Below are 26,612 nucleotides of genomic sequence, written 5' to 3'. Positions count from 1 at the left end.
GGTCATGGCTGCTGGCACTGGCTCTTGGATGGTCATGGCTGCTGGCACTGGCTCTTGGACGGTCATGGCTACTGGCACTGGCTCATTGACGCTTGAGGCTACAGGCGCTGACTCACTGACGTCTGAGGCTACAGGCGCTGGCTCGGGGACGGTCGAGGACTCAGGCTCGCTCACCGTGGCTGGCGAGGACTCAGGCTCGCTCACAGTGACATGCGTGGGCTCTGGCTCGCTCACAGTGACATGCGTGGGCTCTGGCTCACTCACAGTGACATGCGTGGGCTCTGGCTCACTCACAGTGACATGCGTGGGCTCTGACTCGCTCACAGTGACATGCGTGGGCTCTGGCTCGCTCACCGTGACCGGCGTGGGCGCAGGCTCGCTAACCGTGGCTGACGTGGGTGCAGGCTCGCTCACTGCGGCTGACGTGGGTGCAGGCTCGCTCACTGCGGCTGACATGGGCTGGAGAGCGGAGGCTTTCCTTCTCCTCCTCCTCCGGGCGGAAGAAGTTGGCTGCGCTGGCTCATCGATCCAGGAAGGCAGGGGCTCTGGGTCGTCAGCCGGGAACACGAGGGGTGGTTCCTCGGGTGCGAGTTTTCAGAGGGTGAGACTCACATACTCCCTCCACGTGTGCACTCCGAATTCCGGCGCTTCCCGCCGCTGGGCTGATGATAACCCGATCCGGTAGATAAGCTTCAGGAAAGCGTCGTCGAACCCGGTGTGGATGGCGACCGTGGAGAAGAGCCGTGAGTACTCACGGACGGGAAAGTTTGCCTGGGCCAGCGTGGTGAAAACCGCTGCTAGATCCATTTGCGGTCGGTCTTTCTGTCACGAATGACGGTGAAGGTAGAGTCGGGACGAGGATCTAAATGCAGCAGGTTTTATTAATAATAACGGCAACACAAAAGAACACCAACAAAAGAAACATCCACGATGGGAAAAGGTAAATAAACACGAAAGGCAAACAAAGGGTTAACTTAACACGGAGGGTAAACACGGGGATAGCTGGAGTGAAAACTACGAAGGAAGCATGGGAACAGGCATCTACATACAACAAAGACCGACAAGGGAAAGGAGAAACAGACACGGTTAAATACACACAAACACAATGAAGACTCAACGAGACACAGGTGAGAACAATGAAGAGTGCAGGCAGTGAGAGGGGCCAGGAATTGTGGTATTTGCAGTTTCATGCTCGGACAGTGAGACTACGGGCGGGCAACAGCGAAAACGTGACATGGAATGGGAGCGGTGACAGGTGAAACGGAAAACACGGAGCAGACCAGGAAACATGACATAAACGTGATGGGTGACAACAGAGAACATAGGACAGACACACCGGAACGTTACAATAACAACTCCAAGCTCTCTTTTCCTGTTATTTGTTCTCTTTAAATGTTTCATTAAAGCTTCAGTTTTCAGTTTTTAATTAGCTACAGAAATGAGATCTTTACACTAACAATCCATATATATGATCAAGTATGGTTTTCAATAACTGTTTCCAAACCTGGCAATGTACATAAAAACCTTCAAAGGCCTAAATGTATCAGTTTCAGTCAGAGTTAGCTGTCAATTAAATTTGTGGCCTTGCAGAGTTTAGATTTAGATCAGCTCTGTATGCAAGCCAATTCGAAGGCAGACTTCACTGTGTCGTTTGATTTTATACTGTCATTGGTTGATGCATTTCTCTATAATTAGATACATTTGACAACAAGTGAGATGAACCAGGCTAGAGCTGTTACAAGCAGCAAAGGAGAATTTCTGTTTTGATAGCTACTCTCAGCCTTGATGGATGGATGGGTTAGTATCACACGACAGCTGTTGTTTGCCTCCAAAAATGGGATTTCAACTTCACTGGGTGAAGTGTTAGACATATCATCACGCACCTAAATAAATGAAGAGAGAGAGAGAGAGAGAGAGAGAGAGAGAGGGGGGGAAACATTTATAATGTACCCAAATTAGCTCTGACCATACTGACTCATTGAAGGGGAAAATACTTTTCACATGTTGCTAATTATACCAATCAAGAACTACAACAAAGCTAATATATATATATATATATATATATATATATATATATATTTTTTTTTTTTTTTTAAAGCCAAGAGAACGGAAGTGTAGTGTTTCCTTCAGACAGCAGTAAAAACTAATTTTTTTTGTTGTCCAGGGTCCAAACTGAGCAGTGAGGTTAGACCTGAACAAGTATTAAGGATCAACTGGGAGGGACAGCCTGTACAAAGTGCACATAAAAGCTGTGCCACATTCTCATCTATAAAGTTTTCAAAGGGGATCAAAAGAAAAATTGGTTTGGGAGAATTGTGACCTAAATAATGAATAATTTCCACTTATGCTAATTCTCAAAACAGGTTATGAGATGTTCAGCAATGATAGAGAAAGGTGGAGAAAGAGAAGAGCTAGATACAAAAGGGAACACAATGAAAGTAATGATTGGCATGGGGTAGCTTCATATGTTGATTAGGTAATGAAAATAGGATGTTGATGAAAAAAGCCTGGGGGTAAGGTGTGGAAAATCATCTGAAGGTTAGTAGTGGAAATAACTCATCTCCTCCCTATGTTCTGGAGATTATTTGGTTCTGTTTTTAGATAACAGTGATACAGGTTTATGTAGCTCTGGACATCCAGAAATTTGTAGTAGGTGCTATTTAGTATGGATTTAATTTCAGAGGAGGCAGAAGGAGACATAAGGTATGCTTAAAACAAGATCAGTTTGGTTGTTATCCTTGTTGCAGAGAGTTTAACTGATCCCTCAAAACGTATGGAGTACCTTGGGGAACAAAGTGACCTCTCCATCCCTTAATGAAGTCTTCACTCTAGATAACATTTGTCTGTGGTCTCCAAATTACATTATAACATTTTGAAATTTTACTATAAAAAATGTATTGAGAGTTTATGGAGTAAGTATCAGAAAATTTTGCATTCCGGTGTTAAATGGATAGATAGTTAAGGGATAGAAGATAGAGTCATACACATCTGGGATGGCATAAGGGTGAGTAAATGATGAGATAATTTTCTTTATGGCTTTTTTCTTTTTGAACTTTAATGGCTTAAAGGTTGTGTGGGATAATATTGCTGTAGCCTCCAGAAACATATATAATCAAAATATGAATTAGAATTTTTTTTCACAAATAGTTTTGCACACCAAAGGTTCCTAGTACTAGAACTTCCTGATCTCAGTGGTCCCTTGGTGCATTTTTACCTATGAAGTAGACCTGCCTAATAGCTTATAGGAAGTTATTTCAAGAGCTCTCTGTCTAATATACTATCTAAAAATCAATAAATAATAAATCCAATAAAATTGAATAAAAGTAGATTTTAAAATGGCCTCTATAAATTTCAGTTCCATTTTTGTATTGTACTTTGAAGATCAAATGTTAATATGTGGCTGACACTGGTCAATACGATTTTTGGCTGAGTTTAGTGGGTGCGGGTATGGGTAAGTTAAGTATATAGTGTATGAAATGGTATGGAGAGATACTGTTTGTTAAAGTAGCTGCCTCAGCCTCCTCCATTCCATTCAGTTTGTTTTCCGAGTTCTCTGTAATAAGGCTAGGCATAGAAATGTATCTCCTCTTCGACTTCGACTTAAACTTTTCAGACATGTTTTTTTAAAGGGATAGTTCACCCAAAATGAAAAATCTCTCATCATTTACTTGCCCTTATGCCATCCGGGATGTATATGACTTTATTTCTTCAGCAGAATACAAATGAATATTTTTAGAGTATATCTCAGCTAATTTGGTCCATACAATGCAAGTTTAGAAGCATATATGATTTTCATATAAATCAGTTTAAAAGCAATCCATTAGATTCCAGTAGTTAAATCTATAACGTCAGAAGCGTTATGATAGGTGTGGGTAAGAAATTGATCAATATTTAAGTACATTTTTACTATAAATCATCCTCCTTGCTCAGTCAATCTCCATTTGAACTTTCTCATTCTTATATATATATATATTTCTCACTGTGTACTGAAAAAGAAAGTCATGTTGGTTCAAAACAACACAAGAGAGAGAAATTATGACAGATTTAAATTTTTTGGTGAACTAACCCTTTAAGGTATATGTAATGTACTGGTATAGTATTATGTGTTGTTGGAGTAAATAATGTATTGTCAGGTGTAGTTGTGTAGGTTGACTGAAATGTGTACAAATATTTATGTTAATCAGACACACACACATACATGAAAAGAAACTAAAATCATTAAGTGAGGAGGAAAACTGAAAAAATGTGAAAAATCTTACAGCTGGATGTAAGTTTAATGTGCCGAGGTGCAATTTAAAATACCAAAGTTAATGGAACTGTGGTGGCTTAAATTTCTAAGAAGAGATGAACAATTTGTAATATACATATTTTATAGAATCATATGTATGTTCTTCATAGTCATTTACAAGGGTGAATTAGTATCAGATTGCTATATATGCTATATACTACTCTTTAAAAGGTCAAGACTGATTTATGCGTACCATGACTGACCTAACTTTGGACATTTTAGAATTTTCTGACCTTTTCAACTTTTAGGAACACTGCAAGGAAGTTCAATCTTAACACTCCTGCCAACTCCTCCTCAGTCCAGTTCCTTGACATCAGTTCCTCAATTAGAGCTGAATATTTGGAGACATCCTCCAGGCCTTTAGGGAATCTGTAATAATACAGACACACATAATACAGGCATACATAAACACACACACACACACACACACACACACACACACACACACACACACACACACATTGTGTTTCCATGTTTTATGGGGACTTTCCATAGACATAATTGTTTTTATACTGTAAAAACTATATATTCTATCCGCAAACCTTACCCCTAAACCTAACCCTCACAGAAAACATTCTGCATTTTTACATTTTCAAAAAACATCATTTAGTAAGATTTATAATCTGTTTTCCTCATGGGGACCGACAAAATGTCCCCACAAGTTCAGAAATTTCGGGTTTTACTATACTTATGGGGATCCTCACAAAGTGATAAATACACACACACACACATATTCAAAGTATTAAATAAACAAACATGCAAGAGCCAGGGGATGTGCAAATGTTTGTGAATGATGGGAGTTTAAATTTCTGCAGCATTCTGCAAACACAGATCCAGAACATGCCTAGGCACACATGAAGGCTGCTGATTCATGGTATACAGAAAAAGAGTTAACAAGTATGCATAAACAGATTGCATGAGAGTTCTTAGAATTAAACATTTATTTGGCTCATTACTTACCCATGTCCCCCATCAAAGTCTGCTCCAATCCCAATGCTTTCAGCTCCTATCACCAACTTAATATGATCAAAATGATCTAAAAAAAAACACATGCACAGTAGTCTCGGATTAATATATATACATGTATATATATATATATATAGCTTACATATGCTTGTTAAAAATATGTCCCCTATATATGATTAATGTCTGTTGTGTTACCAGCCACAATAGAGACGTCTGCTTCTTTTGAGCATGCTACATAACTGTTGTAGAAGTTTATCATAATAAGCCCACCATTTTCTTTCTAGAAAGAAAACAGAATAACAGTAACACTTTACATTAGTTACATTAGATAACATTGATCTTACAATGAACAATGTACTTTTACAGCATTTGTAAATCTTGGCTAATATTATTTTCAGCATATATAAATATATTTTAAAGATACAAATTAAAATTAAAGTTGTGTATGTTAACATTAGTTAATGTATTATGAAATAATGTGAACTAGCAATGAACAATTGTATTTTTATAAATTAACATTAACCAAGATTAATAAATGATGTAAAGTTTGTCATTTGTAATGGATTAACTAATGTTAACAAAAATAACCTTTTGTAAAGTGTTACCAGAATAACATAATTTGACAAAACATACAGAGAACGAATCAGTAGTTCATGAATTTGAACATTGGTGATTTAATTTAAAGGACATTTTAATTGTTTGGCACCATTGTTATTTGCAGATTTAAAATAACAAACAAACATTTAATGCATGTCTTGTACTCTAGGTTGTTGTACATCCTTTTTAATGAAGCCTCATACTTCTATAATTCCTGTAAAGTATTGGTTTATATACTGTATGTATTAATGGCATCAATGAATATGTTTAAAATGTTTTACTCTCTTGCTATATATTCTTTACAATTTTCACAATTCTTCTTAATTTTATTCCTGAAGGAGAATAAATGCCTAAGAAACCAATAGCTATCTTTAATTCTTTCAGTAAGAAAATTTTATATTTTGGAGTTGAGTGTTTTTGGGATCTATGCCTAATATAGAAGCAAGAATGATGGTCTCACAAGCTGCAGTAGCATGTCATCAGGTACGTTGCGAGTGCTGTTACAGATAGCATAGGCTGAGGAGTGGCTGAAAATAACTGGAGCTCTAGAATGTTTCAGCACTTCTCTAGCTGTCTCCCAGGAGGTGTGGGACAGATCGATCAGCATTCCTAATCTGTTCATTTCATGCACCACTGCCTGGGGAGAGGTAAATATACACATTTTGAATCACCTGAATGATTAAATGAATCACCAGTATAAAGAATTTGGTTCTAAAACATTCCATTAAATTCAACAAGAGCTAGTGTAACATATTTTACTCTGTACATATGACATAAACCAAACTTCATCATCAGTTCTACGGCAAATTCTACTGTACAAATTATGTACTAATCATTTTTCATTTAATATTTTGAAATTAAGCAAATGCATAATAATTATGAAAACAGCTATTCCACTGAGTAGAAAAATGCTACTACATACGCTGATCAGCCACAACATTAAAACCATGACAGGTGAAGTGTTATGCTTTACATTATGATTTATTGACTTATGTCTGTTGAGAAGGGAACAAATTACCTTACCTTACCAAATTCTGTCAGGCTATTTTTCTTCCACTGATAATATGGGTAAAACCTAGATGAGCTCTCAGCCCTACACATATGACATTATCAGAGAACGCAACAAACAGTAATTGAAGTATATGAAAAGGAAAATTTACCAGACAGCAGATTTGAATCTACAGAATGCATGTGTTCCTCTCAGCTAGTATAAAAAGATATATTTTTATGACTGCGCATGTATTTTTGTTTATTAGGGTGTTTTGTATATATAAACGAGTGAGTATTTACCATGGTGTGTTGCAGGTGTGTGTAAGTGCCATGGATCTCACTCCAAGCTGGTAGAACATGCGGAGTGCTGGTAAACTGCTGTCGATGGAGTGACCTCCCTCCACACTGATTAGACATGCAATTTTTTTACTGTTCATCATTCCTAAAAATACACACACAAAAAACATTACTTTAAATGTTTATATTCAATATTTGATTTCCAATACCTGGGGGCATAAATCATATGTAAACCTTTATTTTTTGGTGTAATCCTTTATATTTATTTTCCCTCTCCACATCAGTAACTGTCATAAATAAAAAGATGAAAAAACAAAACAAAACTCAAAAAACACATTCTGATAATAATAATAATAATAATAATAATAATAATAATAATAATATATATATATATATATATATATATATATATATATATATATAGATTGCTTTATTTATTTTTTATTTTACTTTTTCATTACGCCAGTGGCATTTCACTCATATCTATGAGTATTTTAGTTTTTTTACTTAGTCATATATTATTGAGAAGAAAAGTAATGTTGGTGTGACAGGGCGGAGGGCGCTGCCGGGTCGTGATTATACACACTCGGTTCCTTATCAGGCTAATTAAGCCTCTGAGACGGATAAAGGCCGATTGCGGATGGTGGTGCAATGAGAGCGAGATCGTTTACGGACATGTCCGTCATGTGTGTGTGTGTTTGTCTTTTGTTTAAGTTAATCATTAAAATATTGTTTATATCGCCAGGCCAGTTCTCGCCTCCTCCTTTCCATTGAACTGCTTTACAGTTGGATAGTCAACAGTTCCGGCTCCCTGTGATGAGGTCATGGTTGAGTATAAATGTCATGGTGTTTAGTCTTACAGGTCAAATATATACGTATATATACTGTATATGTATATTATAAATCACAATGTATGAAAACAAACAGGTGTAAATAAATAAAATGACATGACATTATCTGTGATGGACTGGCTACCAGTCCAGGGTGTTTCCCTGCCTTCTGTCCAAGACAGCTGAGATCTGTGGGCTCCATTACTACCCTGCATAGGATAAGTGGCTACGGATGAATGGATGGATGGATGGGTGGATAGATAGATGGACATGACTTCATGACATATAACATAATATATCATTCATGAAGCTATAGTTATTTCTATACTACACAAAAAGTAATTTTCTAAGAACTAGTGTTGGAGTGTGTACTGATGTCTCCAGTAATTGGCTTGCCTTGATCTTATGGTTGTTGATCTCATTGATCCACTGTGACCATCCTTCTTGATGGCATCAACAGTAAATAAAATCAACCAAAATATATTTTGGGTCAATGAGGCTAGTTTATGCAGCACTGCAACATACCTTGCCTATTTTTTTTTCTATCAGACCTCTAACAAAGCAAGATGAGGCATTTAGACATTAAAGAGATAGTTTACCCAAAAATGAAAATCATTATCTCACCATCATGCCATCCCAAATGTGTATGACTTTCTTTTAGGTCTGTGGGTCCTATCAATGGGAGTAAATGTTGACCAGACCTTTGTAGCTCTAAACATCACATAAAGGCCACATAAAAGTAATCCATAAGACTTCAGTGGTTACATTTATGTCTGATAAGTGAGGGTGAGAAACAGATACATTTTTAAGTCCTTTTTTGGTATAAATCTCCACTTTTACTTTCAAATTTTGAAAGTGAAAGTGGAGATTTTTAGTAAAAAAGGACTTAAATATGGATCTTTTTCTCACCCACACCTGCAAATCTGCTTCTGAATGGATGGATTTAACCACTGGAATACTGTTATGTGGCCTTTATGTAATTTTTGGCACTTGTCTGGTCAACACTTGTCTGGTCAACATTTACTGGCATTGTAAGGAACAAAAGAGCTGAGATTTTCTTCATAAATCTTTGTATTTGTTTTGCAAAAGAAAGAAAGTCATATCATGGCCAGCTCGTTAAACACCACAACATAAAGGGGAGTCAAACACAAAATACAATTAAGGACAAATATTTATTATAAATTAAGTACAAATGAACAGAATAAACAAAAATGTCTAGGGATTTAAACAAAACGAACATCATGTGTAGCTAGTGGTAACAGGTAAATATCAAGCAGAGAGTTGTACCGGTGACTCTTCTGTAGATGTGGTCCTACCCCAAAGAGAGAGCAAAGACTGAACAAAAGAGGGTTACATATATAACACACCCCCAAACAAATAAATTAAACAAATGACTTCCCCAGGCAACCAGCAACTGTCCCATTCTGCTACCATGGATAAAAAGACAATGATGAGGGTTTGAATTTTTTTCATTTTTGGGGTGAACTATCCCTTTAGTAAAGAGTAACTTTAACTTTTTTGTGTTCAAACAAATCAGAGCATATCCTGCAGAGCATAACATTTACCACAGAACTCTTGCACAAAATGATGTAATATTTGAAATGCAATCTGGTTGTTTTAAAATTCCACATGGACCCGCATTGGTCCAGTCATGTTGAGTGAGGAAATCCTCAGGCAAGTAGCTATGAGATTACACATGGTCTCTTCTCATTTCACATAAGCAACAAGTGGAGGCAAGAATTCTGTTAATAGGAATGTGTTGGAGATAATAATTTAAAACATCATCTGCAGAAATGGACTTCCATAGTTATTTGTGATGATGGATGCACATTTATGTAAATTTGAGTTTGAGTTAAGTGTTAAGAATTTTTGTCTGGAGAGACAAAAAAGCTGAAGCAACAAGTAAAAAAGATGATACATGACATGACATGAATTGAATGAATTTACATGTATGAGTCCTGTGTTTATGGGACAGGAAACACATAGGCTTTGCATTTCTTTAATGATGCTGTAACAAGTGTAACTAATACAACCAGACTAAGACATGTCTAGACTAGAAGCAATTGTACCAAGCCTTATCAGCTGTGGGTAAACTGTGGCAATGGTTGTGATTTTCTCTCTTGTACTTTTCCCACAAATTCTCACCAAAGTAATAGTTTGCATGAGATTTTGAGAGAACAACTCTCTATATTATAACATGTAAAATGTTCAAAGGATATTATTGATTTAACTCCTCAAATTTTTCACATTGTGCATATACTTTAATACATCAGACAGAACTGTTAAATTACAGGAAAGTAAATTGTTCTCTGTTGGAGAATGCAGGCAATTGTACCTTCAGCTGAGGTGACCAGTTCCAACTCTGGGTTTTCAGTACACATACGACGAATGACATCTATCTGTTCCAAAGTCAGTCTGACTGCATCTTTGTCCTGAGATGTACACAACACGTATGCTGCAAAGACCTGACAAACAAGTGCTTATGTCTCTCCAATCAGGCTCGGATAACACAAAGAGCTAATTGGACACTCTTGTATGCCCAAACTAAACAAGGTATTACTTTAAAGAAGGTATAGTATGAAAACAAACTTTTCATTTCCTTTTTCCCTTTTTTTTTTTTTTTTTTTAAGCAATTGACAGTGGAAATAATGGCAGATGAAGTGCAAAAAGGAGGATAGTGCAGCTAATCATAAGTTGATTTATTGAAAAAAAGTTGTTTTAGACAATATTACCAAGATATGTTTTGGGATAAAAATTGCATAATGATAAACTGATTAACTGATTTTTTAAAATATTGTTGTTGAGAATTAGAAAGCCACCAAATCATATGTTGAAATATGTATTTCTTAACAGGGGCGTTGTCTAGGTGAAAGGAGTCAATAACAAACTTGTTTACTAGATAGTTACACTGTGATGTTGTCCATGCAATTTTCAAGAAATTAAACAATTATAACAATTATTTACAATGAAGCTCTACAAACCCAATACTCATACATTGCTTGTGGAACCACAAAATTTAGAAGTGATGTGTGACTTTGTGACTTTTGTGGTATTGAGGACCACAATGGAAATAAGTCTTTGGCTTTATTGTGTTTGTCTATCCTCTAAAGTTTTTTATTTTTTTTTAATTGTATGGGATGTTTTGTATTTATCATTCTTGTACCTTTTTTTAAATCTTGTCAAATAAATCAAATCAAAAAGACTTTGTGTAGTCAGGGGCAGAGCAACTTTGGACCTTTTGGTCTGTCTTTTAGAGGTCCAGTGCTGGCCCTGCCTATTAAGCGACATATGCAGCAGCATAGGGCCCCCGCTGTACCAGGGGCCCCAATACCACTGGTTCGGTATAGCCAAATAATTATTAGCAATAAATATAAGTGTAAATATATACTTGGCACACAGCTTGGCTATATGAACACCAATAATCGGATGGAACCCATCAAAACTAGTTCAATTATTGTATATGCTTAAAAAAAGAAATAGAAAGATAAGTATGTGAATTTGACTTTCCTCAGCCTAAGATTTGATGTGGCGATATTAGTAAGACATTTGGTTAGTTGCGTGTGCGATTCAGTTTCAAATCCACCTTTTACCAATTTCACTACAATCCCCTTATTGTAAGTGAAGACAGACAGTGGCTCTACATGCCACCAAATATAAATTTATTTTAAATAAAAATGAACACTGAAAGTAGCCTAAATGTGGAGTTCTCATCATGATCGGGAGGCTCACTAATCATTCTAGTGCAGAGAATGGGGTCAGATGGGCGCATATACACCTTTCCCAGTCTGGAAAGTGTGGTTGGCGGCTTTTCCAGTGGCTCAGAATTTTACAGGCCAGCTGAAAGTTAAGGTCATGGCGGTGACTCAGTTAACCCTGTTTCCTGGACCCGAAGAGGCGCTCTAAAGTCGCACTCGGCATTTAAAGACAGCAGTGACATGGTACCATTACGTGACACATCAAGTGCATTTCTTCCCACTGCCGGCGATGTAGTTATGTTCAGTCACAATACTAATACTACAGTGGCTACACTGATATTGTTGTATTATATACTGTATTATTATACACCAGTGAGCAAATAACATATGCCACTATTTACAGCAAGTGTAAATTTCATCAACTGTAGCCTACCATACCTTAATTTGCTAATTTAATTATTTCTTATTCATTTCCACATAATTTCATTAAATGTGCAGTTTGTAAGATTCAGAAACCCTTGTTATTAATAAAATCTGTAGCCGTTAAGTGAACTGCAGCTGGCTACCTGTTGCTCGTGCTCACGCTCGTGCACACACTCCATAGCGACGTGAGCATAGGACAAAACAATGACATAACGTAGAAGAGACTGAACGTGATTGACTGGCATCATGCTGACAGATGAGGTAGCATAATTAAAATTACACGGTTATGATTGTTTTACTACAAACTTTCAGATTGTATATTGTATTTGAATCTCCAGTGCTGGAACAGGGATAAAACAAAGTGTGGATTTACTGTATGTCTGACATCATTTTTCTTTGCATGAAACATTGCATTTGCATTGACTGCATTTATACGATAGCCTATGTCGGCGTTAGCTAGCTAGCCAGCTTTATCAATAGATGTTAGCTAAATTTGTTGACTGATGACAGTAGCTATATATAAAATAGAATATATAAATATGTTCAATTCAGTATTGATGTGACTCCATCACAACTGTTATTTTGATATATCGAGGAGCTATTGTTTTATAATAATAAAATGTATATATGTTATGTTACACTAATGAATGTGTCTTTTTGCATTATCTTGAACATTGTCTAGCATTCATTTAATTTGTTATTGTAGTTTACTTTCTGAATAATTATAGATTAACATTGTTTATAACAGTTACTGTGCAGGCAAGATCAAGTTAGCTAAGCTTGCACAGATCAATCCTTATGGCACTATATTTCACCTGCTTACCTGTCTAATAAGAATACCAATTCAGGGTTGGTTTTAATCCTGAAAACCAGACGAAGGTCGCACCAAGGAATCAAATGCCCTGCCGATGTTCACTCTAGTTTTCGCTCGACAACGATGACATTTCCGCTTAGCCAGACAGGATTCAGTGGATAAATGTTTTCTGTGTATTATTTATTTTTTTTGAGTTTGTGTAGGAGTCGGTGTTGTGCTGAGAGCCGGACTTTTGCTGGATTCCATCTCTAAGTTAACATTACCTAGTGTTGCAGTTTGAATAGCGGAAGAGTAGCACTGAGGCAAGGCTCTCGGGAGTGCACATAAACGTCACATTCTTTGGATTTTCGCGGCTTTCGCTTTTTCCAAGTGACCCACTCCCTTCGCATGAAAATCTGTCTACAGGCTTTAATAGGCAACCTAGGAAGTCCGGGAAGGGCACATTTTTTAAGTTGCATTACAAGCCGTTCATGCAAAAAAAAGGGAATATTACATGAAAATTGTTACACATTGCACCTTTAAATATATGTATTAATTTTTCTTGCTTTTTGTACTACTGAATTAGATACCTGTATACCAGTGCTGCTAAACTCCAGTTGATGGTTTTGCATTTTTAAGATTTATGCTTTGAACAAATAGACCTGTTTATTTGCACAATTTAAACTTGCTTAGTTATTGTTGTTGGGTGTGTTTGGATAGGTGCACTATAAGGTAGGGGGGAACCATTTTGAAAATCTGCCTAGGGCCCCCAAAATGCCCTCTAGGTCCAATAAGTATATTAGGATTTCTAAATGGTATACAAATTATAGTTACCAAAACTAGCAGATGACTGTATAAAACAATAGGTAAAAAAAAATTGTTTGGGTTAACCAGAAAAAGTTACCTGTCCTCCAACATGACCAGCAGTGAGACGGGTGATATCTGTAGCCACATTAGGAATATTTTGCGAATTGACCAGGCTCAGTTTGTTGTTGTACTGTATTCTCAGACGCAGTGCCAGGTCATTGTGCCTAAGTGAAGAGGAAGATAAGCAGTATTAATTGTAAAAACAAATAAATAAAAAAATGTCACAATGTCATTTTTATTTATGGTGTTTTCTCAGTTAGGTGTACAGACATGACTCATTCATCATCCAGTATTCTATATATAATTTTTTCTCATGAATTTGTTTAATGCACAGAGTAATATACTGTACATAAAAGTAAGTCTTACCCATCAATTAGTGGATATTTTGTCATTATATCCAGTGCTCTACTGGTTTCAGATATTACTCCATGATGAAGTGAGAGAAGGGTGCATATAAACAAGCATATCCATGGGTCACTGATGCTTGCCTCTTTGAATATTAACATCCTATGATGCTGAAAATAAAAATAAGTGATATTATGTGTAAGTGGAAATAAATAATAATTATAAAAAATGCACTCCATCATTTTTTGTCACTTTGTCCAGAGACACATTGCTAAAATAAACATTAACTAAAGTAAAATGTTTAAATCAGCCAACATTTAAACAACTGTACATTCACTTTGCACTTTTACACCTGTTCACCTACTTATTCAAGAGATTATCTATTCAGCCAATCACGTGGCATCAGTATAAGGCATAAAATTAGCTACGGGTCAGAAGCTTCAGCTAATGTTCACATCAACCATCAGAATGGGGAAAAAATTTGATGTCAGTGATTTCGACCGTGGCATGATTGTTGGTGCCAGACGGGCTGTGTGCAGCGGAGGGGGGCGGGGCTGGGCTAGAATGTCGCACGCCCGGTCCCCAATCGGCCTGATGGGGTGCGCGAGGGATAAAGGCGGCCAGTGACGATGGTTCGAGAGAGAGAGAATTACGGGAATGTCCGTCATGTGTGTGTTTATGTTCATGTGTTTTGGTTTAAGTTTTCATTAAATTATTATTTATATTGACAAGCCGGTTCTCGCCTCCTCCTTGCCCATCTTAACCCCGTTACATTGGTGCCGAAACCCGGGAAGGAGGCGGCGAGAACCGGCTTGTCAATATAAAAAACTTGAATGGACAAACACTTGCAGGTCCCCGACTCTCTTGATGGAAGTGAGCACGGTCAGGAGGGCAGCCTTTAATGAGACAGTCTTTAACTCTACTGATTATAGGGGCTTGAACGGGGCTCTCAGAAGGCCCAACAGGACCACGTAGAGATCCCATGAGGGAAAGAGGCGTGGCGTAGGAGGATTCAGCCTCCTGGCGCCTCTCAGGAACCTGATGATCAGGTCGTGCTTACCAAGGGACTTACCTTCAACTGCGTCATGGTGTGCTGCTATAGCAGCTACGTACACCTTCAGGGTGGAGGGAAACAGCCACCCCTCCAGCTTCTCCTGCAGGAAGGAAAGCACTGAACCGACTGTGCATTTCTGGGGGTCTTCGATACAGGAAGAACACCACTTAGTGAACACATGCCACTTCATGGAATACAGCTGCCATTTTGAAGGAGCCCTGGCCTGAGTGATCGTGTTTACCACTGCGGGTGGTAGACCACTTAAGAGTTCTGTGTCCTGTACAGGAAGCAGACGTGGAGGTTCCAGAGGTCTGGGCGTGGGTGCCAGATGGTGCCCCATTCCTAAGAAAGAAGATCCTGCCCATAGAAACGCAAGGTTTGTCCAAGGGCTGAATAAAGTATGTTGCGGCAGAGGGGCGTAACAGATACGTGATGTGTGCCGAAGCGCCATGCCCTTCTCGGGACTTGAGTCTGAAGCCAGTTCAGGTAGTTCAGCACTGACACGCAATCATCGACACTGAGTCTAACTCCATGCTGAGAAAAGAGATACTCTGAACCGGGGAGAACTTGCTCTTTTCCCAGTTGACCCTGGGAGTTCCATTGTTTCCTCTACAGTCTATTGCTGCAGTTACCACCCCTTTTAAATACCTGATTATCGATTGTGTTGCGCTTTTACCATGATCTAAGGTTGAACATGCTTATTTATTCACTGTAATGTGTCAGTCTATACGTTATCCTATAGCTTATCCCCTGAGATCAATTACTACCAAAGCTATTTAAAAGGCTTTAACGAGTTTTATGTCTATTTTCAGCATTCCAAAAACCATTCTGTTTGATCATGGCTCGAACTTTGTCTCAACACTTCTCTAAAGTCATGCGACAAGTTAAAGTTAAACACAATATCTCAAGTGCTTATCACCCTCAGAGTCAAGGAGGGCTGGAAATATTCCATCAGACTCTTAAGTCACTTTTGTGATCTTATTGTGTTGAACTTGATTGTGACTGGGAGGAAGGGCTTCCTTAGATGTTGCTAGCTATTCGTGAGGTCATACAAGAGAGCATAGTTTTTAGCCCTAATGAGTTAGTGTTTGGACACACTGTTAGAGGCCATATTGCTGTATTGGCAGATGAGTGGACAACTTTTGACCCTCCTGAGAATGTTTTAGACTATGTAGGTAGTTACCGTTATCGACTCTATGAAGCCAGAGCTATTGCTCTACGAAAATGAGGTAAGTCTCAGGGAAAGATACAGAGGTTGTTTAATCGCAAAGATAAGTCTAGAAATGTTCAAAGTGATGATCAAGTGCTGGCATTGTTACCCGTTCTGACTAGTCCTTTTCAGGCTAGGTTTGCTGGACCTATTTATTAAACAACTACTGAAAATGTAGATTTAAGTGTTTCAGAAGTATCTGTAGAGATGGCTGGCAATCAAGAGGTGATGAAATGTCCTTCTTGAGGAGAAGTGAAAGGGCGACTTAATGATTCTGAAGTTCTTGCTAACTTGGCTCACCATATGTCTCATTTGTCTGAGTCAGAGAAGACCGATATAATTAAGTTGGTAAGTTTGTTTCTCTCTCTCTTTTCGGATGTTCCGACTCGGAACTCTTGTCATTGAGCATGACATTGATGTTGGTGTGGCTCAACCAGTGTGTACAGAATTCTCTATGTTTGTTCTTATAATGGAGAGGAGCACAGAATAAGTGCTAGGCAGAGTTAAGATATACGCTACTCACTTTGATATGGAAATTGAGTATTCAGTGAATGAGTGTAGCGCCATACTGTTGCATCAGCCGTTCTGACTGGAAGATTCTCTGGATTGCTCATGTTTTAGGGACATTGTATGAGTAACAGACGAAGTAAGATTACTGTTATTTACTTTATTATGTTATATATATTGTCTGAGTGTACGCTAGAGATAATGTTTGTAAGTTCAGTTCATTTATATCAGCGTGATCGGTTTATCGCGCTTGAGTTAAGTGACGTAATGCACAATGTTTATTATCTGAGGAGTTATTAACGTAATAGAGCAATTATTATAGATTGTATATGAGAAGATAATGCTCTAGAACACTGAGTTATGTTATTTACATTCAATGTGTGTAAATGATGACACTTTAGTAATACTTTGCTATTTGTCTATTCTCTATTGTTCTAGAAACCTTACATATGTCCTTCTTACATATGCATCTTCATATGTCAACATCAGAGTGAGCATCAAAGGAATATATTATCTATCAGTGACTCAGAGTTTTGTAACAGGAACACTGTGGCAGTCAGTGCATACCGATCCAGTAATTCAAACCTAATTTGGAACGCAGTGAAACAACATGCATATCGAATAAACCCTATAAAAAAAAAATACTTCAGAAAGAGGTGGAGCTCATAACTTGGCAGAACCCAGTTTTAGTTCTTGGAGCTCTCCATGTATTTTAGTGAATAAACTCAATAATTTGTATAGTTTTTGCATCAGGAAGCTAAATTCCTTGACAAAACCCGATTGTAACTCTTTGCCTAGAATTGATGATTGTGTTGACCATGATGCCTCTGCACAATTCATCAGCAAGATTTGACCTCCTGAAAGGTTATTGGCAAGTGCCATTGACATCTCGTGCTAAAGAACTATATGCTTTTTTTTACAACTGATAGGTTTCTGCCATACACATTTCTGCCTTTTGGGGTGAGATATGCTCCCGCTACATTTCAGCGGTTAGTCAATAACCTGTCGTCTGGGCTGTCAGGGTGTGAGGCTTACCTGGACGCTGTCATTCTGTGTAGCTCTTCTTGGTCTGAACACCTTGATCAAATTATAGAACTTTTTGTGTGTCTGTTAAAGCCAACTTAACGATAAACCTTGCCAAGTGTGAATTTGGATAGACCACTGACATATTTTGGTAAGGTGTTTGGCTGGGATAGTGTAAAACCTATCCACGCTAAAGTTGATGCTATCTGTAGTTTTCCCATACCAGCAACACATCATGAGTTATAACGATTTCTTGGGATGGTGGGTTACTATAGAGGCTTTTGACAGAACTTTGAGAATGTAGTTTCCCCTTTGACCGATTTGTTAAGCCCAAAGAGACCATTTAAATGGTCAGAACAATGTCAGTTTTCCTTTGATAATGCCAAATATTTTTTGGCTAATGCTCCTGTATTGGTTACTCCTAATTTTGAGAAGCCTTTTCTACTTGCAGTTGATGCTAGCGCTTATGTTGCTGGCACTGTTCTTTAACAAGAGGATTCTAATGGAATTGAACATCCGGTCAGTTATTTTTTTTAAATGAAATCGTCACAAGCAAGTGTATTCTACAGTGGAAAAAGAGACTTTAGCCATTTTTTTAGCCGTTCAACATTTTGAGGTCTATTTGAGTTCGGTCTCTGGTCCTACTATTGTATAATGACCATAATCCGTTGACTTTCTTAGATCGAATGCGCGGTAAGAATCAAAGAATTATGAGATGGAGCATTGTTTACAACCTTTCCACTTACAGATTAAACACATACGTGGCAAGGATTACATAACTGCTGATGCTCGTACGGCTGTAAGATGTCCCATTAGTGTTGGGCAAACTTTCTTTCTCATTTCCCCATTCTTTTTTTTTTTTTCTCTGATGTCCTAGGGCCCAGGATTCTGAGAGCAAAATTGAGTGGGTTTAATGGAGAAGTATCAATACTATTGTATATTCATATTTAAACAGTTGTTTTGTATGTGTACTATGTTTTTCTTTTTTCTTTTTTTGGAACTTTAGGGAACCTCGTTTTGGAGTGGGAGGTGTGACGACCCTGAGTCTCCTCTTGATTCTATTGGAGCAGAGCGTGAGAGTTTTTGATTGGTTTCCTCATGTTAATATGTAATTTGAGAATATAAGAGAGTTGTGTGTTATTTGGAGGAGACATTCTCTGTGGGATAGTTTTTCTTAGGAGTGGCTCTTACTCAATATCTAAGACCTTACTGACACTTTTCTTATTTTGCTTATGTTTTTCTTATATCATGTAGCACAAATATTTTGTCATAGTTGTATTGTTTGTTAACTCTTTGTTTTTACTTAATTATCCCTAGACTTACAGTGCATCTGGAAAGTATTCACAGCGCTTCACTTTCTCCACATTTTGTTGTTACACCCTTATTACAAAATGGATTAAATTAGTTATTTTCCTCAAAATTCTATAAACAATACCCCATAATGACAACATGAATAAATCTTTGCAAATTTACTAAAAATAAAACATTTAAAAATCACATGTACATAAGTATTCACAGCATTTGCCATGACACTCAAAATTGAGCTCAGGTGCATCCTGTTTCCACTGATCATCCTTGAGATGTTTCTACAACTTGATTGGAGTCCACCTGTTGTAAATTCAGTTGATTGGACATGATTTGGAAAGGCACACACCTGTCTATGTAAGGTCCCACAGTTAACAATGCATGTCAGGATGTTATTCATAGTCAGGCATTGAGACTCTGTTGTGGTGCTTTTAAAACAACCCCAGTAGCGGCATTACAAGTAGAAATGAATGAGATGCCATTGGAGATTAGAAGAAATCAGATAGCATTAACGTACTGGGCAAATTTAAAAGGGCATAAGGAAAGACACCTGACTCAGAAGGTGTTACAACCATGTCAAGAAAGGGAAAGACGACAGATTAAGAGCTTTGGATGGATAATAAGGTATGCAGTCGATGAGATAGGGATAGGAGATATGACGGTAAGTCCAACTGTGCCATTATCTAATGTTCCACCTTGGATATTAGGGGAGTTAGAGGTAGATTTGCACCTTTTAGAGTGGAAAAAAGAGAATAGTATTGATAGGAGTCAGGTTAGTAGATACATAGAGGAGAAGTATTCTATGTTTGTTAAGATATATACAGATGCATCAAAAAACAGAAGATAATAGAGTAGGAGCTGCGTTCATTATACCAGAAGTGAATGTTATGTTAAATAAGAGAGTAAATGATAAAATGTCAGTGTATACAGGAGAAATGCTGGCCATTCTCTTAGCCCTTGAGTGGGTTGAAAATAGTAGGTCAAGGGAAGTGTTAATAGGGTCAGATTCACGTAGTGCGTTAACCAGTATTAAGAACATGAAATCAGAAGTAAGACAGGATATTTTGTTGGAAATAGCCCAAGCTGTTTATAGAATTAATAGAGTAGGAGTAGTAGTAGTAAAATTCATCTGGATTCCAGCCCATATAGGAGTAGAAGGAAATGAAATGGCAGACAAATATGCCAATAATGCAACAAAAAAAACAGAGATAGATATGGTAATAAGTTATAGTAAGGCGGAAGTTAAAAGCATAATCAAAGAAGAAATTAGAAAGAAGTGGCAAGTGGAGTGGGATATAGAAACAAAAGCAAGAATGTACTACAGTATCCAGAAGAGGGTAGGAAGTATGAGAGAAAATAGTAGGAATAAAAGGGAAGAGGACATTATTTCAAGAATGAGATTTGGGCATACTGGATTGAATAGTACGCTTAAATTAATAGGGAAGCATGAAACTGGGTTGTGTGAGGTCTGCAATATTAACGAAACAGTAGAACATGTAATTATTAATTGTCATAAGTATAAGGAGGAAAGGATGAGGCTGAAAGACTGGTTTAGAAAAGAAAAAATTTGATTTGAAATGAAGAAACTATTACAAATGAATTCAGGGCATGTAGGGTATAGAGCGATATTTGTGTTTTTGAGTAATACGGGGCTTAGTAGAAGGATATGAGTTTAGTTTCCTTAGAAAATTGTATTTATTAATAATGAAAATGTATGAATATTAATAATGTTATTAGATATTTATGAAGTTATTTATTGGTTTTATTATGGATGTATGTAGGTATTTATATATTTATTTTAAGGGTAGTGAGGAAAGGCTATTGTGATCCACACTCCATATCAGAAGGTGGCGGTAATGCACACTTAAAAGTTGTTTGCCAACCGCCATTAAAAGAAAGAAGAAGAAGAAGAAGAAGAAGAAGAAGAAGAATGCATGTCAGAGCACAATCCAAGCCATGAAGTCCAAGGAATTGTCTGTAAATCTCCGAGACAGGATTGTCGGAGGATTTACGGAGGATCCATCATCCGTAAATGGAAGAAGTTTGGAACCACCAGGCCTCTTCCTAGAGCTGGACAGAGCAATCGGGGGAGAAGGGCCTTAGTCAGGGAGGTGACCAAGAACGCGATGGTCACTCTGACAGAGCTCCAGCAGTTCTCTGTGGAGAGAGGAGAACCTTCCAGAAGAACAACCATCTCTGCAGCACTCCACCAATCAGGCCTGTATGATAGAGTGGCCAGACGGAAGCCACTCCTCAGTAAAAGGCACACGACAGCCCACCTGGAGTTTGCCAAAAGGCACCTGAAGGACTCTCAGACCATGAGAAACAAAAGATTGAACTCTTTGGCCTGAATGGCAAGCGTCATGTCTGGAGGAAACCAGGCAATGCTCATCACCTGGCCAATACCATCCCTACAGTGAAGCATGGTGGTGGCAGCATCATGCTGTAGGGACGTTTTTCAGCGGCAGGAACTGGGAGACTAGTCAGGATCGAGGGAAAGATGAATGCAGCAATGTACAGAGACATCCTTTACGAAAACTTGCTCCAGAGCCCTCTGGACCTCAGACTGGGGCGAAGGTTCATCTTCCAACAGGACAAGCACACAGCCAAAAAAACAAAGGAGTGGCTACGGGACAACTCTGTGAATGTCCTTGAGTGGCCCAGCCAGAGCCCAGACTTGAACCCGATCGAACATCTCTGGAGAGATCTGAAAATGGCTGTGCACTGATGCTCCCCATCCAACCTGATGGAGCTTGAGAGGTTCTGCAAAGAAAAATGGGAGAAACTGCCCAAAGATAGATGTGTCAAGCTTGTAGCATAATACACAAATAGACTTGAGGCTGTAATTGGTGCCAAAGGTGCTTCAACAAAGTATTGAGCAAAGGCTGTGAATACTTACGTACATGTGATTTTTGTTTCGTTTTTTATTTTTTATAAATTTGCAGAGTTCAAACAAACTTCTTTCATGTTGTGATTATGGGGTATTGTTTGTAGAATTTTGAGGAAAATAATGAATTTAATAAATTTTGGAATAAGGCTGTAACATAACAAAAGGTGGAAAAAGTGAAGCGCAGTGAATACTTTCCAGATGCACTGTATATGCATTAATTAATTAAAAAACATATAATTATATGTTTAATTAAAATAAAACCATTTGTATTGATTAGACTGTGTGTTGTCTGATCCCTCTTTTATGTTATGTTATAGGTATATTCAGGGTTCAATACAAGTTAAGCTCAATCAACAGCATGTGTGGCATAATGCAGATTACCACACATTTTTTTGTGACTTTTCTTTAAAAACAGCAAAAATCTGGGTTCAAGTGAGGCACTTACAATCTGTAAACCTTAAGATATTTACTGTTTCAAAAGTATAGACACAAGACATAAACAATATATGTGTTAACATGACATTAGTGTGATAAAATCACTTGCTAACCTTTTCAACTTTGTTGCCATGATGATGTAATTTCAGCAAACCCTAAAATTACTGTAAAGATAAGATTTAAACTACTTTACAGCTCAAATAATACACAAGTTTTAAAATAATAATTTAAGTGTTTTTATAAAATTATAAGCTTCACATTTCTGCCTTTTAAACCCTCCACAAATTGCCCCATTCACTTCCATTGTAAATGCCTCACTTGTAATTTTTGCTTCTTAAAGAAAAGGAAGGGACCAGTTGAAATAATTTTTGTGGTAACCAACATTATGCCGCAAATAATGTGGATTGAGTTTAAAGGGATAGTTCACCCCAAAATGAGGTGTAAGCGAGCTTTCAATCATGATCATGCCTAAAGACTGCAATGACAAAATGTACAGTGAAAAAGGAGTTACATTTTGGTCTGATCTCACCCAGTACCAACTGGATCACTTCAGAATACACTGATTAAACCACTTGAGTCTTATGGATTACTTTTATGCTGATGTTATCTCCTTTTTGTATCTTTTGGAGTTTTGGTCACCATTCACTTGCATTGAATTAGAGCTAAGATATTCTTCTAAAAATCTTCATTTTGTTCGGCAGAAGAAAGTCAAAAAGAGTAAATTATGAGAATTTTTATTTTTTAAACTATTTTTTCTTTAAACAAAGTATTCTTCTCAAATCAGTGTCAACTATCTATATATATATATATATATATATATATATATATATATATATATATATATATATATATATATATATATATAAAATATTAAACCACCGTAACCATACCTTACTCCGACTTTATTAGAGGACAAATTGTAACAAATAGCCCCAGTCTCCCTAGCTCCGTTACGTCATACACAGCATTCAAAACAGCATCAAACACGCCCGAAACGCCAAACCTGATGTCTATTAAGAGTATCTGTAAAATACACATTATATTATAAATATCAGCACTATTACTCACCGCGTTTGGATGCTTGCCTAAAAGTACTTATCGACATGGAGGGACATTTAGACTGTACGTGGTAATGCGTCTGTAAACTGATCTTCCTTGCGGAATTTCACAATATACGGACTTGTCCGTGTGTTGCACTAAGAGCATTTCTCAGTTTACAGTAAAGCGTTTTGCCATCGGAGAAGTGTCGCCCTCTTCTGCGTGCTTTGATGCACATAACACCCAGGTGGACGGTAATTGCGTGCACATTTGAGCAAGACAAATATTCTTCCAGACTTTATAACACAATACACAAATAATAAATAGAGCTGCCAATCTATATGTTAATATAAAAATACCAAAAATATAACAAATGTAAAAAAAAAAAAAAAACATAAAGATGACCTGATTATTATGTTTTTAGAAAACACAGACTACAGATATTTTCAGTCAAGTCTTTCTTGCTTTGATGTTATTTGTAGTGCACGATGCTCTCTGTGGGAGCACTTGGACTTAAACCTGTAACAAGTGTCAACAGTTAATAAAGCTCTCCACATCAAAGCCATCCAACTTACAGTACATACTGTACTTAAGCATTGCATGACTTTAGGACATGGCCTGACATGACAGGAAGGGCAAAGAAACATTTATTACATGCTTGAAAAATAGGCTAACTTTTGGCTTACTTTAAGTTGTAAATATAGGAGGCATATAAGTTTAATATAAATCTAAGTTTAATTTTTCATGAATAGCATAATTTCACAAGTCAGTCTTCTTCTCATGACCTAATTATAAATATTTTTTTTAAAAACACATTAAAAACAGAATGCACTATGTAATACAATATTTCAATTTCTTAGGGAAAATGTCAAACTGTTGACCTTACAGATTTTATCAATGGTGGAATAGCGAGACTATGCCCAAATAACAGCCATATTACAGCCACTAGTCATTGTGTTGAAAATACACACTTTCAATATTTCTATGTTTAACTTCCACTTGTAGACATTTCGTGTTGCACACTCTTTAACTTTCAATGTCTTTCGTCAACCGATTTTGAGCAGATGTTTCACTCTTTTAACACCTGCTCAGGTTTCTCAAAATGCTGTCACTGCAGGTTTTCCTTCATTTGTTGGTTTAAAATCTTGCAATGACTCCTCAGGTAGATCTCTGAAACAACTCTGCCTCCAGGTGAACCTGAAAAAGGCAATGTTAATGAAATGAAGAATGAAGGACTGATAAAATATTTACCTCATCCCTAAGTGGTTGAAAAAGAAATGATAGCTACATCACCAGAAAACAAATTACTGTAAAAAGGGCAAAGTGGATCAAAGCATTATGTCTGAAACTCTTACATTTACACAGCATTTACCTGTGAGTGGTCTGTCTGTAGAAGAAATACTAGTAGAGTGCACAAATTCAATTGAAAATCCAGGCAGCCAGCTAGCAATAAGAGAACCTGTGAAATGGGAAAATTTTATCCGACTAGGGAATTCAAATGGACACCATAACAAATAAATAGCACAACTGCTAAAATATGATTAAAAGATTAAATGCAGAGGCAAACATTTGTTAATAAATTTAACAAAACATTGTACATTTCCCTCACATCAACAGCCTGTAAGCAGTGTAACAGGAAGACTAAGGATTACTTTATGCTTTTGGATGATCTATTTTGTAGTATTCTAGTGTGACCACAATGCCATTAAGGCAATTAAGGAGCGAAACAAATAAGTGGTTATATTGCATTGTGTAAAATGTTTACTAGCTGTACCATTAAACTTAAAGTGATTGAGGTGATTGATTAGAGCTGTTTGGGCTTGGCTCAGTAGCAGGTCCCAAACTGCCTCTCAGTGATGCCCCCTCCTGCTCTTCTGTGGTATGACTACTTCTGGCACTGATATTGAAAGATATCCTGCAAGTGGGACATGACATGTCCTGCTCCAGCCATGAACGCAAACAAGACCTGAGAACACACACAGACACCAGCATCAGAGAGACCAATACATTTGAACGTTGCTATCTGAATTATTGGCAATACCTTGCTAGTCACCCATTTAGGTGTTATGTGGGAGGTAATTAAATATTTAGATGGAAGGATAGGTCATTATTTGCTGTATATTGGATAAGAAGTCTACTCTCTTGCAATCAAATAAACCCTTCTTTTTGTTATGTAAGGTGGTAATTTCCTTACATGTGAAAGAGGTGCCCACAGGGAAGTTTGCAAGCCGTGCGCATCTTTTCCAAGCAAATAGCGCACCTGTCGTCATGAGATGCCAGCTCTTCTAATGTAGCTATGGAAAACCTGCCAACGGGCATTGTGAATTTAGAGGCCTGTCTTTTTTCTCAGTTCATTGGTGGAAATAACAACAACAGAGTGCACATACAACATCTGTTACCTTAGCCTTTTACTGTTGCACATAAAACAAACTAGCATGCAGCACAATAATACAGCTACTACAGCATAGGAAGTAAATGTACTTAAATGAAAATGTCAGGCAATTCATGTTCAGTATGTATAACAATCTCTACAATTTGGAAATTTACAGATATTCTCGAAAAAGACTGAATAGATTGCTTCAAAATAATTACCTCAGAATTACAGCATTAAATTCCAACAATAACAACTGCAGATTAAAATTCACTGTAAGGCTTAAAACTATTAGAAAATGTACCTGATGTCCATAACATGAAAAATATGCAGGTAGATTTTGTGTCGAAGTAATCTGTGTTGCATTTCCTGAGACATGAGACGCAGCTGCATCAATATAATCAAATCAGCAACTGAGAACCAACTATTCCAATAGAGCTGAAATTGAGAGACATAAATGTTAGCACAGCATGATTCAACAGTGATAAAACAGCAATAAAATTAAAGTATCTTGTTCATGGAGCCCTGGGTAGCTCAGCGAGTATTGACGATGACTACCACCCCTGGAGTCATAAGTTCGAATCCAGGGTGTGCTGAGTGACTCCAGCCAGGTCTCTTCAGTAATCAAATTGGCCCAGTTGCTATTGAGGGCAGGGTCACATGGGGTAACCTCCTCGTGGTCGCGATT

At 37.4% G+C, this 26,612-nt stretch overlaps 1 protein-coding gene across 2 annotated transcripts; it reads right to left on the bottom strand.

The window, feature by feature from the left end:
* Nucleotides 1-1,686: 1,686 nt before the first annotated feature.
* Nucleotides 1,687-26,612, bottom strand: dpep2 (dipeptidase 2). 2 transcript variants are annotated; one of them, XM_052146527.1, is made up of 15 exons: nt 26,229-26,612; nt 25,748-25,858; nt 25,328-25,519; nt 24,926-25,012; nt 23,584-24,750; nt 14,113-14,261; nt 13,784-13,910; nt 10,304-10,433; nt 7,142-7,283; nt 6,875-6,944; nt 6,312-6,488; nt 5,450-5,534; nt 5,249-5,324; nt 4,522-4,657; nt 1,687-1,883 (listed from the first exon to the last, which is right to left on the bottom strand). In XM_052146527.1, the coding sequence occupies exons 6-15, from the start codon at nt 14,250-14,252 to the stop codon at nt 1,692-1,694; spliced, it is 1,275 nt and encodes a 424-aa protein (XP_052002487.1). In that variant the 5' UTR covers nt 14,253-14,261; nt 23,584-24,750; nt 24,926-25,012; nt 25,328-25,519; nt 25,748-25,858; nt 26,229-26,612; the 3' UTR covers nt 1,687-1,691. The 2 variants fall into 2 exon arrangements, with proteins under 2 accessions (XP_052002487.1, XP_052002491.1); XM_052146531.1 differs by having other exon boundaries at nt 10,304-10,400.

Source organism: Xyrauchen texanus, chromosome 2, assembly GCF_025860055.1.
Source record: "Xyrauchen texanus isolate HMW12.3.18 chromosome 2, RBS_HiC_50CHRs, whole genome shotgun sequence".
NCBI lineage: Eukaryota > Metazoa > Chordata > Actinopteri > Cypriniformes > Catostomidae > Xyrauchen > Xyrauchen texanus.
Note: the sequence above shows the minus strand (reverse complement) of the source record. Positions and strands in the feature narration are given on the sequence as shown.